The sequence below is a fragment of the Ochotona princeps genome, chromosome 4, assembly GCF_030435755.1.
Source record: "Ochotona princeps isolate mOchPri1 chromosome 4, mOchPri1.hap1, whole genome shotgun sequence".
Lineage (NCBI taxonomy): Eukaryota > Metazoa > Chordata > Mammalia > Lagomorpha > Ochotonidae > Ochotona > Ochotona princeps.
The window spans coordinates 15,602,165-15,615,384 of NC_080835.1; the positions used below are offsets into that span (position 1 = coordinate 15,602,165).

A 13,220-nucleotide genomic window follows, 5' to 3' on the forward strand; every position below is an offset into this window, starting at 1 on the left:
CCACTCTTTATGGTAGTTTCAATTGTTATTTTTCTAAACATTGTTCCCAGCTGAATTGGAAAGCCAAGATTCAATTTGAAGCTTTTCCAGATTTGTTGGTTGTTAGTCCCCAACTGGAATTATGTATCAGTCTAGAGAAAGAGGAGGAGATTGTCTTTTTTTTTTTTTTTGGCAAGTGACTTGGGACCTGAGTAAGGAGCAGACGGTCTCAGTGCTGCCTAGATAAATGTAGCCATACAGGCTGGAGCAGATGGCAGGTTGGGAGTTGAACAGTAGAGAGACCTAGTGGTGATAGCAATGTGTATTTGGATATCATTATTTTATTAGTTAGCAAACAGAGCCATCCTTGTGGTCTTTCTTTGGCTTTATGCGTAATGGTGTTGTAGGTGTCAGCCCCCAAGAGTTGGCACTGCAGCCTGATCAGTGTGTTCTGATATCTTTTTTTTTTTAATCTACTCTGCCATCTCTGTAGCTTCATTAGCAAAACACAAGGAAAGGGAAACAAATGCAGATTTTTTTTAAGATTTATATGTTTTTGGAAAGTCAGATCTACAGAGAAAAGGAGAAAGAGATCTTCCATCTGCTGGTTCACTCCGCAAATGGAGAGGATGGCCAGTGCTGAGCCAATCCAAAGCCAGGAGCCAGGAGCTTCTTCTTGGTCTCCCACATGGGTACAGGGTCCCAAGGCTTTGGGCTGTCCTCCACTGCTCTTCCAGGACACAAACAGGGAGCTGGAAGGAAAATGGGGCAGCTGGGACATGAAGTGGCACCCATATGGGATTCCAGCACGTGCAAAGCAAGGACTTTAGCTACTAGGCTACCATGCCGGGCCCACAAATACAGAATTTTGCAAATCAGCTGTGACTCCATTAAGCTTATAAAAAAAATAATTGTTTTGTTTTCTTGGCAGTTTCCTAGAGAAACTTGCCCTTGACTTCCCAGTAATGCTTGCCTGGGCTAGACCACCTGACTTTGTTGAAGGTAGCTGACCTTGGCTTTTATCATATGCCATGTGCCCCGACAGTGGACATCTCCATCATACCACAGATAAGACTACCAATTATCTTTGCATGAGACAGATAAATGAGAGAAAGCCTGGAGGAGCTTGGTTCATTTGAATATGTTGTGCTGTTCTGCCTGTACCTATAACATGGACACTCTTGGTCCAGGCTCACATCAAGTGTATGTCACTTTTTTCTGGAAGAGAATAGCACAGTGCATCTGGCAGAGGGAGTCAAAGGAAAAGCGAAACCAAGCACGCAGGCCCAGGTCCCATGCTGGCTACTGTCTCATTAGTCCCATCATGTGGACTGTCCTCACAGTAGATCTTCCTCCTGGCCCCATGCTGCTGTCCCTGTGCTGTATTTTCAGTAACTGATAAGTGCAGGTTAGGGCTACCTGTGGACATTGAATAAGGCCTGGAGCACAGCACAAAATGAGAAGAGTCCCTGCCATGGAACCAGAGCTGGTCTTGTTTTGTTTCTTTGTGAGGCTAGGGATTACTATGCAAGATTTCCAGAAAGTACATGGGAAATGTATATTATGTATAACTGAAGCAGATTTGAAATTTTTTGCCCCAAAATAGAGTTCTCCTTTAATTCCCTGTTTGCATGAACTCTTTGAAGTTCTTGATAATTAGCAAGTAGATATTTAGAAGACTGAAGTCTAAATAGCCCAGCTCTCTTGAGAAAGTAAGACAGAAATTGGTGGAATGGTTTTCATTTTCAAAGTCACTTAGTAGATGCTGTATAGGATTTCTGCCACAAGACAGCTCTAGCTAAATCACCTTTCTCCTAGAATCAGTGGATTTGAAGTTTTGTTCATTTTAGTTTTGGTCTTTTGGATAATAAGCATTGTTGAAGAGCCAGCATTATGGCACAATGAGTTAAGCTTCCGCTTGAAATTCCAAGATCCTATATTGGAGTCCCAATTGTAATTCCCAGCTTTTCCATTTTTTGATCCAACTTCCTGCTAATGCCCTTGGAAGGCAGCAGCAGATGTCTGAACTACTTTAGAACCAGTACACCAGAGAGAGATGATGAGAGAGATATCCTGCATCTGCTAGTTCATGCCTTATATGGCCACAACAGCCAGGACTGGGTCAGGGTAAAGCCAAAAGCCCAAAGCCAAGAACTCCATCATGGTTTTCCATGTGGATCAGACAATGAGGCACCTGGGCCATCTTTGTTGCCACTGTCTTCCAGACACATTAGCAGGGAGCTGGATTGGAAGCCGGGCGGCTGGAACTCAAATCAGCACTCTGCTTTGGGATCCCTGTATTACTAGAAACGTTTACCTGCTTCACTACCACACTGGCCTTAATAAATAAATGTTTTTTTTAAAAAAAAAAAAAAAAAAAAGACAGCTGTTGAGTGACTATCCCGGAACAGTTTTTAATAGCTTTTTTCTTATCTAATCTCTCAAAGGTTATTTCCTAAGTATGAATTAAGATTCAGCAGGTGGTTGTGGTAATGTTGACTATCCTGTAGTTTCCTTTGTTTTTCTTTCTTTCTTCCTTTTTTTTTTTTTTTTTTTGTTTACTTAAGAGATTTTGTTACTAATTTACTTGAAAGGAAGATGCAGAGACAGAGAATTAGAGATCTTCCATCCAGTGTTTACTTTCCAAATTCCAACAATAGCCTGATCTGGGCCAGTACTCAAACCCATCTTCCAGGGCCCAGCGCAATAGCATAGTGACTAAACCCTTACATTACACATGCCAGGATCCCATGTGGATGCTGGTTCATGTCCCAACTTCTCCACTTCTCATCCAGCTCCCTGCATGTGGCCTGGGAAAGCAGGGTATGATGCCCGGAAGCCTTGAGACCCTGTACCCATATGGAAGACCTGGTAAAGCTGTTCTGGCTTCAGCTCAGCTCAGCTCAGCTCTGGCAATTGTGGCCACTTGGAGCATGAATTAGTGTATGGAAGATCTTTGTCTCTCCTTCTCTCTGTAAATTTGCCTTTCCAATAAAATAAATAGATCTAGAAAGAAAGGAAGGAAGGAAGAAAAGGAAAAAGAAGGAAAAGCATTGGGAGCCAGTGCCATAGTGTAGCTATTGTCCTCACCATGCATGCACCAGGATCCCATATGGGTGCTGTTTTACATTCTGGCTGCTCCACTTCACTTCCACCTCCCTGCTTGTGACCTGGGAAAGCAGCAGAGGACAGATCAAAGCCTTAGGACCCTGTCCCCACATGGGAGACCCGGAGGAAGCGCATATATAAAGTTAAAATAAAGAAAGCCAGCAGGGCCCAGCTCAGTGGCCTAGCAGCTAAAGTCCTCACCTTGAATGCACCAGAATCCCATATGGGCACCAGTTCTAATCTCTGCTGCTCCACTTCCCATCTAGCTCCCTGCTTATAGCCTGGGAAAGCAGTCAAGGACAGCCCAAAGCCTTGGGACCCTGCACCCGTATGGGAGACCTGGAGGAAGTTCCTGGCTCCTGGCTTCAGATCAGCACAGCATCAGCCATTGTAGTCGCTAGGGGAGTGAATCATCGGACAGAAGATCTTCCTCTCTGTCTCTTCTCCTCTCTGTATATCTGATTTTGCAATAAAGATAAATAAATCTTAAAAAAGAGAAGAAAAGAGAAGAAAAGAAAAGAGAAGAAAAGAAAGGCAGCAATAAGGGGAGGGAAAGCAAAACAGAGAAATCTTCCATCTGCTTACTCCTCAAATGGTCCCAGTGGTTGGGGCTGGGCCAAGCCAAAGCCAGAAGCCTGGAACTCCATCTGGGTCTCCCACATAGCTGCAGGGACCCTGGCACTTGGGCAATCATCCACTCTTTTCTCAGGCACATTAGCAGGGAGATGGATAGGAAATGGAGAGCCAGGCAACAGCTCAACCCCCTGTATCACAGCATCAGCCTCTCTTGTCTGTCTTGTCCCCTGACAGTTGGTTTGAATGAAAAGGTATCCTTTAGTATTTCCAGAGAGGGATTAAGCCAGTGGGAAGGCATCAAGATTTCTTAACCTCAATTCTTTTCCTAACATAAACTCCAAACTTTTGTTTTGTTTTCTGTCTTCGTCTAATACAGCCTCCGTGAATGTGTTGGTGCAAAACTGCAAGATCTACAATGATGCCAGCTGTGATATTTCTGCAGATGGCCAGCTCCTGGCAGCCTTCATTCCGAGCAGCCAGAGGGGCTTTCCTGATGAAGGCATCCTAGCCGTGTACTCCCTGGCCCCCCATAACCTGGGCGAAATGCTCTACACCAAACGTTTCGGTAAGGGATAGGAACCCCAACCTGAGGACAGAGGGACTCACTGGTGGCTTGGCTTGAGCATTGCTAGGGGAGGTCTGGTTTGCATGAGGTCAAAATTCACACCCAGTCCCTGCCAGAAAAAGGTCACTTTGTAGGAATCCTAGCTATAGCATGGCAGAAGAATTAAGAATGCTTCCTGCATAGCCTTGTGCTTTCTGTGTGAAGCCTGGGAATAAAAGGAGGACCTTTTTGGTCATGGTTTAAGAAACTGGACACACTCATAATCCATAAGTTCCTTCATTGTGTATTAAAATTCCCCAAAAAGTATGCCTTTTTGATCCAAAAATTACATTTCCAAGAAAATAATACAAAAATCTGTACACAAATTTGCTTATAAGGGTTTTCATAACATTCTTAGTTATTACACAGAAAAATGTCAGACTATTGCTTTAAGACTTTTTTTTTAAGAACTGCTTAAGTAAATGATAGAGCAATGATTGGATAGAATATAATTGGACTTTAAAAAATGTTCTTTGGAAGCATATTTAATGATGAAAATATGTTTATGATGTATTCAATGAAAAAGGTAAATTTGTTTCAAAACAGTGTTTATATACTGTAATACCAGTTTTGAAAATGTGTGGTTATATGATAACAGTGATTCTTTCTATAAGCTAAATATTGTATACTGCCTTCTTATACTCCTCACTACAATCCTGGAACAATTCCTGGATGCTCACACAATACAAAGACTGGAGAAGGGGAGGAAAGGCTTTGAGTGAAAATTGTTTCCTTGAACTGGCACGAACTCTGGGAAATATGTGTGTTTTCTGTGGCCCGCAGGTCCCAATGCCATCTCGGTGAGTCTGTCCCCCATGGGCCGATATGTAATGGTGGGCTTAGCCTCCCGAAGGATCCTGCTGCACCCATCCACAGAGCACATGGTGGCCCAGGTCTTCCGGCTGCAACAGGCCCATGGGGGCGAGACCTCCATGAGGGTGAGTGATATGGCTGTGCCCCCGGTGGAAGCAGCTCTCCTACAACTGACCAGATACTGAGTGTTGAGGGGATAATCTCCAAAGCAGGGCTAGGGTCACAAGGAGTCTGGAGGACTTCCAGCCTCTCCGTGCCCAGCAGCTGCTAATTTTGGAAGCTGGAGACTTTTAACAAGCAGGTGTTTTCTCATTCCCCAGATGATGAGCTGAGGTCTCCAGAGTATATCTTCAGATAAAGAGCAGACTAATGCTTCCTCTCCTGAACCTAAAACTTTTAGTGTAAATAAATGGGAAGGACCCATCGAAGTATTTACTTTTTTTTTTTCTTTTAATGACTCGGAGCCAGCAAGCTATTAAACATGATATGCCTTGTGATGTTCTTTTCTGTGGGTTAGAGTCATGATGGGTGATTAAGACTTTAGGTAGCCGCTGAGCTCTGAGCCATCCCGCTGACTTCACCCAAGGACCCTTTGTTGTCAGACACTTTCCGCTGGTATTGCCATAAAATCCTAGGGAATGCCTCGTGGTTAGTGGCCTTTTGGACTCAGCCAGACGAATGTGCCTGACTGAGCTTTCCACATGCTCGAGGGGCTCATTTAGCTCCAGTTTTGTCGAGGAGAGTCAAGCATTTGAACAGTTCTCTAAATTAGATCTGTTTAAACTCTAGCTCAAGCTAAGAACCTGTGAATCAATTCCCTTGGTGTTTGTATAGTCTGTACCATTTATGGATTTTGTGTGCTTAATAGCATCTTTTTCTTTAGCTGTGTGATGTGTCTGTTTAATCCATCCCATTAGATGCAGCATATCCTCCAGGGCCCTTCATTTTCTGTGCTGTACATGCAGATGCTTGTTGAATGTCGGGGATGGGAAGCATTTGTTGTAAAGAGAAAACGAGAGCTAGGACTCATTCCATACAAGGTGGTGGCAGGTGGGTGGCCTGCCATGGTCCCTGCCTCTCCAGGCTTCTTGCTGTATCCTCTGGCCAACTACCAAGCCACTTTCCAGGTTCCTTAAATTTGATAAGGGGCTTTTTTGCCATTAAGTGTTCTCTTTTCCATCTCCAACTGCCACTAGCTCTTTCCTCCTGTGTCTCCCTCCGTAACAGAATTGACCATTCTCTCCTTGTGCCCCCACTGTGCCTGATGCACACTCCATATTAATATTCACCACACCTTTGCTGAAATCTGAGCTCCTCCAGAGCAGAAACCATGTCTGTTTTGTCTATATAAAGTCCATGTCCCTAATAGGGAATCTGACATTTAGTAGGAGCTGAATAAATGAATCTCAAGAGAAACATCCTCCTCCTTTCTGAATGGTAACTGGCAGGACCAGTGATGGCTGCCATTAGGTCCCGCCAGGCCTCTGAAAGGGGCAAAGACAGGCAGCCTCTGCCATTGACATTCTAATGACAGGACAGATTTGCTGCTTGAATTCCATGAGATTCTGGAAATATTTGACTTTAGGTAAATGAGAGAAGACTTCATGAGAAGTTTTTTGAACCTGTTTTTATATTTGAAGTTGGAATTTGAGTTTGAAACATTCTTTATGTCAAACAATTTTTTTAAAAGATTGATTTATTTTTATTTGAAAAGCAGAGATACGTAAAGAGAAGGAGAGAGAATTATTTTCTATCCACTAATTAACTCCCCAAATGGCCACAGCAGCCAATTCTTGGCCTGTCTGAGGTTGGGAGCTTGGAGCCTCTTCCAGACACCCCACATGGGTGCAGGAGCCAGGACTGGAACCAGTGCCTATATAGGATGCCAATGCTACAGGCAGAGGCCTAACCTCCCAATGCCATGGTACCAGCCCCTGTGTTAAGCAGATTCTACAGTTACTTGGTGTCTGCAATTTCCCCGCCTAGAATCCTGATCCCAACTACTATTCTTCTAACTCTCCCTGCAAATTGTGAAATAATTATTTGTAATCACTGAGAGACAGGGTCTGTTTTCAGTGATGCTCATGGACATCTCTTGTCTCTTCCAGAAGCCAGGGCTCTTGCCCACCTCCTGAGCATAGCTTGCCAATTCTGCATCCTGGGAAGGCTCCTCTTTTCCATGAGGAGCTAGCAAATATCTGACTAAGAGCAAGCAGCTGTAGAATGACAGCCCCACTCTTGGAATCTGTTGTCACATGTGGGGTTGGCAGTTGAGGGCTGCAGGTGGAGCTGGAGAGCTCTGCAGAGGAGCCAGTGCTAAGCTGGGTAATCTGTTGCTGCCATGCTAAGGAGTTCACAACAACTAGCTAGCTGCTGTTTGAATCATGACAAGAGCTTGCTGTGAGGCCTCCAAATTAGGCATCTCTGGTTCTCAGTAGGTACCATCTGGCACTAGGAGAAGGAGCTGCAATAACTAAAGTTTCCTATTTGTAAAATCTTCCTCTCCCCCAGTGACACAAAATGAGATCTATCTCACAAGGGTTCACTCAGCCTGATTTCAGTCCAGCCTGACTTTACCCTCATGTGACTGACGAGTTCCTGGTTTTTCCAGGTCTTGATTACCCCGTATACCCAAAGGCATCAAAGCAGCAAGCACATGTCCTAGAGTTCAGTCTTCAGTGGAAGGAAAGATTCCAGGTTTTTTAGATGGATGTTCTTCTAAGACAGGAAAGAAATTTGTGTCTGAGAGCAGGGATTGAGGGGGACAGGAGAGTGTCTCCCTCTCTGATGTCACACTCAGGTCCTGAAGGAATGCTTCTGTCGCTAATGCACCTCTCCTGGAGCCTCTACCCAGAATTCCCTTCTCTTTGGTGTCATTTTTTAGAATTAATTGTGGTAATATTCTGAAAGGTGTACTCGTTGGTCAATAGACATTCCCAGGAGAACGTCCTCCAGAGCATTAATTTGTTGGAATTCCCACTCAGTGACATCTCTTCCCCAAGAGACCATCCCTTACACAACCCCCTGTGGAAACTTCTCCTGGTGAATCACTCATGGTGATTTGTCTCAGCGCATTTAATCTAAGCAGTTCTTCAGACCTCCAGGTCGGTGCTTCCCTAATCTTGGTCTTTGGACAACGTTATTACAGCTTCCTGAGGCCCATGTTAAACACACAGCCATGTCAGACCTAAAATTAGAATAGAAGGGTGCCAGTCTCTGTATTTTGAATAAATTTTCCAGGATCTGGTGTTTGGTGTGGTGGGTAAGAGGCCTATTGGGACAAGCATATTCCTTATCAGAATTCCTAGGATCAGTTCCTGGCTCTCAGTTCTGTTTTCCTGCTAAGGTGCACACTAGGAGGCAGCAGATGATGGCGCAAGTCATTGACCCTACTACCAGCCACGTGGGAGACTCGGATTGAGTTCATCTCCTGGCTTTAATGTGTTGGGTATTTGGGGAGGGACTCAGCAGATTTGGGAGTAATGGGGTGGAGCGTGTGTGTGTGTGTGTGTGTGTGTGCACGCGTGCACGTGTGTTTTAGAAATATACTTGAACATGAGAACTGCAGTTGTTAGCAACTCACTTTCCTTCTTTGTAGGTTTTTGTGTTCAACTTTCACAGTAAGGTCGAGACATGGTTCTCAGATTCACTTGCCATTGTGGTTTTATGTGTGGTGTTTTGCTCCATTTCTAATTTTGTTGCAGGCACAGTGCTGTTTGTGTTCTATTTCCTACCAAACTGCTTTTTGGCGGACTACATAGCACCTCCCAGCTTTTCTCAGCTGTTCCCACTCTGGGTTTCTCCTTTGGCTATGTCTATGTACTAAACTCTTCCTGTGCTGAATCATTTCAGCTTTTTGCTTTATCTCTAGGATCTTGGGTCCGTTTGATCCTTCCCTTCTCTGCTTAGTGAAGTTAGATTTAGTCGCCCCCATCCTCGGCCCAGCTTTAATGACTGGCAAGCCAGGATGAATAAGACTGGCACTTATTTTTCTCTCTCCCTTCCCTCTGTTGGAGATTCCTCCAAACTGGATATGCTACCCTCTATGACTCAGTCTTCTTTTCTGCCTGACTCCCTAGTGCTTGAACCAGTGAAGGCTTTTAAAATCTGTTTTGTTTTTAAGTGAAGTTTTTAGAGATTGCCAAACTGAACTTTTGCTAAATTCTCAAAACACTAAACTGCCTGTGTTCACTCTCAGCTTTCATTTTCTAATTGGAACAAGGCACAATATTGTAACAGAAAACTGCAATTAATTTTCTAAAATAGTGGCAACTTGCACATTAGAATAACTTTGGTTGTAAGTAAAAGCATTATAACAAAAAGTACAAAATTACTAATGAAGCCAGAAATAGTCATGTATCAAGCTGTTCTTCCAGTTTCTTCTCAGTAAATGCTATGTTCCCTAAGAAAGGGGCAAAAGGGCCCGGCGGCGTGGCCTAGCAGCTAAAGTCCTCGCCTTGAAAGCCCCGGGATCCCATGTGGGCGCCGGTTCTAATCCCGGCAGCTCCACTTCCCATCCAGCTCCCTGCTTGTGGCCTGGGAAAGCAGTCGAGGACGGCCCAATGCATTGGGACACTGCACCCGTGTGGGAGACCCGGAAGAGGTTCCAGATTCCCGGCTTCGGATCGGCACGCATTGGCCCATTGCGGCTCACTTGGGGAGTGAATCATCGGATGGAAGATCTTCCTCTCTGTCTCCCCTCCTCTGTGTATATCTGGCTGTTATAAAAATGAATAAATCTTTAAAAAAAAAAAAAGAAAGGGGCAAAAGTTAGCAACTATGCAGGGGGATTCAGCGAGAGGAGCAATGCTAGGACATCGTGAGCTCCAAAACAAGACAAAGGATTGGTGCTTGCAGCACAGGAGTGAATAGGTGAGCACTCTATCTCTCAGATCCGTGGACCACCTTCCCAGGAAACAGAAATTGTAGGCATATAAGTCGTTTTATAAGACCTGCTATGGAACCTCATGATTCTTACAGATTCTGGAAGCACTAGGACCTTGCATCTTACTAGGGCTGGTTTGCTTTTCTCTCTGTCATGTTAATGGCAGAAATGATGGACAAGAATGCTTTGTTTTTACTTGGATGAGGGAAGAAACACTAGAACAGAAAGCAGTTTAGCTCTTCTTTCTCCATGTAAGAACATTGTGTTCTTTTAAAGCAAAGCCTCAAATATGTAATGGTCAATTTTCCTGAAAGCTTCTTCTTTGTGGCTTTGTGATAAAATTGCATTCAAGAGTTGAATGACTTTTACTCAGACAGATCAATAGTTTGAAGAGTAGATTGAAAAGAAGCATCTATCTTCCCTCTCCTCTCTTCTCCTCTTCTCTTAAAAAATTATTTTGTTTTGTTTTGTTTTTATTTATTTATGAAACAGAAAGAGACAGAGAACTCCTATTCATTGGTTGACTTCTCAGTTGTCAGAACAATGGGCACGGCTGGGCCAGAGCTAGGGGCTGGGAACTCAGTCCTCATTTCCCAAATGGATGGTAGGAATTTGACTGTCACCTGCAGCCTCCCAGGATGCACATTAGCTGGAAGCTTGAATCAAGAGGACAGCTATGGCTTGAACCCAGGCACTCCAACATGAGATGTGGGCATCCCAATTGTCAGCTTAAATGCCCACCTCTCTCCTCCCTTCTTGATCCTGAATTGTACTAATCAGTGATGGACTGTCCCAGATACATCCCTTGCTCCTCAATTCTAAGGCAGCGGAGAGAAGGAAAGTGAGTTTGCGCCCACCGCTTTTTTAACAGAATTACAGTTCATCCAAATCTGCCTGGGAAATATGTCTCAGTGTCGAGTCCTGCAGGGACCACATCAGGTTTACCAGGAAACTTAGTAGAACTGCAGAGTCTAAGCCTCACTTCATACCTGCTGAAGCAGAAACTCTTGGGAGAGAGTTTAACTATTTATGTTTTACCAATCTTCCATATGTCTCTGCATGCTAATAAGTTAAGCTTAATTAATGAGCCAGTGCCTATATTGACTGGAGTTCCAGTGAGTCCTAGCTTGTCAATGTGGCCAGTCCTTTCCATATTCCTTTCCCTGTACCTTACTTTGCAACTTTGTCTGATTTGTCTCCGGGCCTCTTTTTAGCCACATCTTTCAGATTTTTTCTATATTTGAGAAGTTGGCCTGAGTTTCCTGGAGGACTTTACAGACTAATGCTGTGAGGTCTTTTTCTTTTTCTTTTTTTTTTTTTTAAAGATTTATTTTATTTTTTATTACAAAGTCAGATATACTGAGAGGAGGAGATACAGAGAGGAAGTGGAGCTGCCGGGATTAGAACCAGCGGCCATATGGGATCAAGGCGAGGACCTTAGCCACTAGGCCACGCTGCCGAGCCCGTGAGGTCTTTTTCTAATTCTGATTAAAATCCTTACCAGCCCACAGTTGACTTTATACAGACTCTTCCCAACAAGCCCATGACTCTTCTCTTGTATTCTGGAATACAGAAATGCCCCAGCTCAGGAGAGGGAGCAGCAGTGTCTCTGTCTTCTTCCCGAGGCATTTCTTTCCTGAACATTCAACTCACTGTTATCCTTGGTTAGGAGGTATCTGATATAATACACATTAATGGACCTCTTAGCATTAATTGGTTTGTTTTCTTCACAGTCATCTTCACAGAGCCTTATGGTGACTGGTGGTTATTATATTAATTCAAAAAGCTGTAAAAAAAAAAAGAAAGGCTTAATATCCGGAGGGGCTCGAGTTATTGGAACAACAGTTTTTGCGTAGATCCTGGGTCAGGAGAGTGGCCAGTGCCAACAGCAGTGACCAGCATCTGTTTAGCTGTACAACAGGCTTTCTTGACCTGTCCTCATCTGAGTCTTTACTGTCTAATCTCCACAGTGACTCCTTTCCTCCCTTTTACCCTTGATGTAATTCTAATCATCTGTGCCTCTCCAGATTCTCAAAGTTTGGTTTCCAAAGATGACCTAAAACTTCACTTTAATCCAGTCTGTTTGTGAGGAATCCCAAGGAACTGAGCCTCTTCTTAATCTTGCCCAACCCTGATGGAATGAGTGGCAAGTACCAAAAATAAGGATATTTTATTTTTGGACCCTTGGAAGGGTACTATTTCTTCAAGCGGAGATTGGGATGAAAGAGAGATGGCTTTGTTGTCAGAAGTGATTTACTCCTGCCTAAGATTTTGTCCTCATTAATTTCCTTAAAGCTGCCTGTCAGTTGATTAGAAGCTGTTTCCGCTGCAATTATCTTAAAGTTGGCTTCTGAGCTGTGGTACAAAGCATCTATCCTCAAAAAGTTCCTTTCTTCAGAACATTGTAGGAAAGTAGTGCGGGGAGGAGAAGTCAGAGGTGTCTGTGATTTGTCAGGGAAGAGAGGGGGACAAGATAAAAAAATTAAAAATAACGTTAGAACTGCAGTCAAAGCCATTCATTTAGACGATTTTTTCCCTGACAGATTCATCCCAATTCTGACAGCTTCTTTCCTCCATGTTCTCTCAGTGGAACAGGGTCCCTACTACATTTTATTCTCTCTTTTTGTGAAGAGTTATTCATTCATTTATTTATTTTGAAGGCAGACTGACAGGGAAAAAGGTCTTTTTCATCTGCTGGTTCATTCCCTAAATGGACACTACAGCCAGGTCTGGGCCAGGCCAGAGCTGGGATCCGTATCCAGCTCTCCCTTGTAGGTAGCAGGGGCTCAGGAAATTGGGCCGTCCTCTGCCACTTTCCCAGGCACATTAGCAGGAAGCTTTATTGGAAGTGGAGTAGCAACTAGGGCTTGAACCACCGTTCTGATATGGCATGCTGAAATCACAAATGATAGCTTATCCCACTGCACCACAAAGTCAGCCTCCACATTTTGTTCTTTTCACTCAAGAAAAATTTCATTCAGCCTCTACATTGGGTCAGGTATTTTACTCAGTCTGGGAGTGTGGCAGTAAACCAAGTGGAACCAATCTCTGCTCTTACAGTCCTTCCCTGTTCAGTGTTGGCCAGCCTTCTTCACTGGTCCTATATATCAGCCTCCCCTGTGCTTGGTACATGAGATGCAGACAGCCTTTGTTTCATGAATGGGTTGCTTTGAAAGCTCCTGTGCCCTGTATGTCCCTGCCCACATATGCACACATACCCTGCTTAGCATCATTACCACCACTATGCCTCGCCCA

At 44.0% G+C, this 13,220-nt stretch overlaps 1 protein-coding gene across 8 annotated transcripts in view; it reads left to right on the forward strand.

Moving 5' to 3' along the window:
* Positions 1 to 13,220, forward strand: part of AMBRA1 (autophagy and beclin 1 regulator 1) — a 220,630-nt gene that overhangs the window by 175,862 nt on the left and 31,548 nt on the right. For all 8 annotated transcript variants that reach the window (XM_058663099.1, XM_058663100.1, XM_058663098.1 and 5 more), the window contains 2 exons: positions 4,040 to 4,228; positions 5,051 to 5,205. In XM_058663099.1, the coding sequence (XP_058519082.1) occupies positions 4,040 to 4,228; positions 5,051 to 5,205 (344 nt within the window). The remainder of the gene's footprint in view (positions 1 to 4,039; positions 4,229 to 5,050; positions 5,206 to 13,220) is intronic.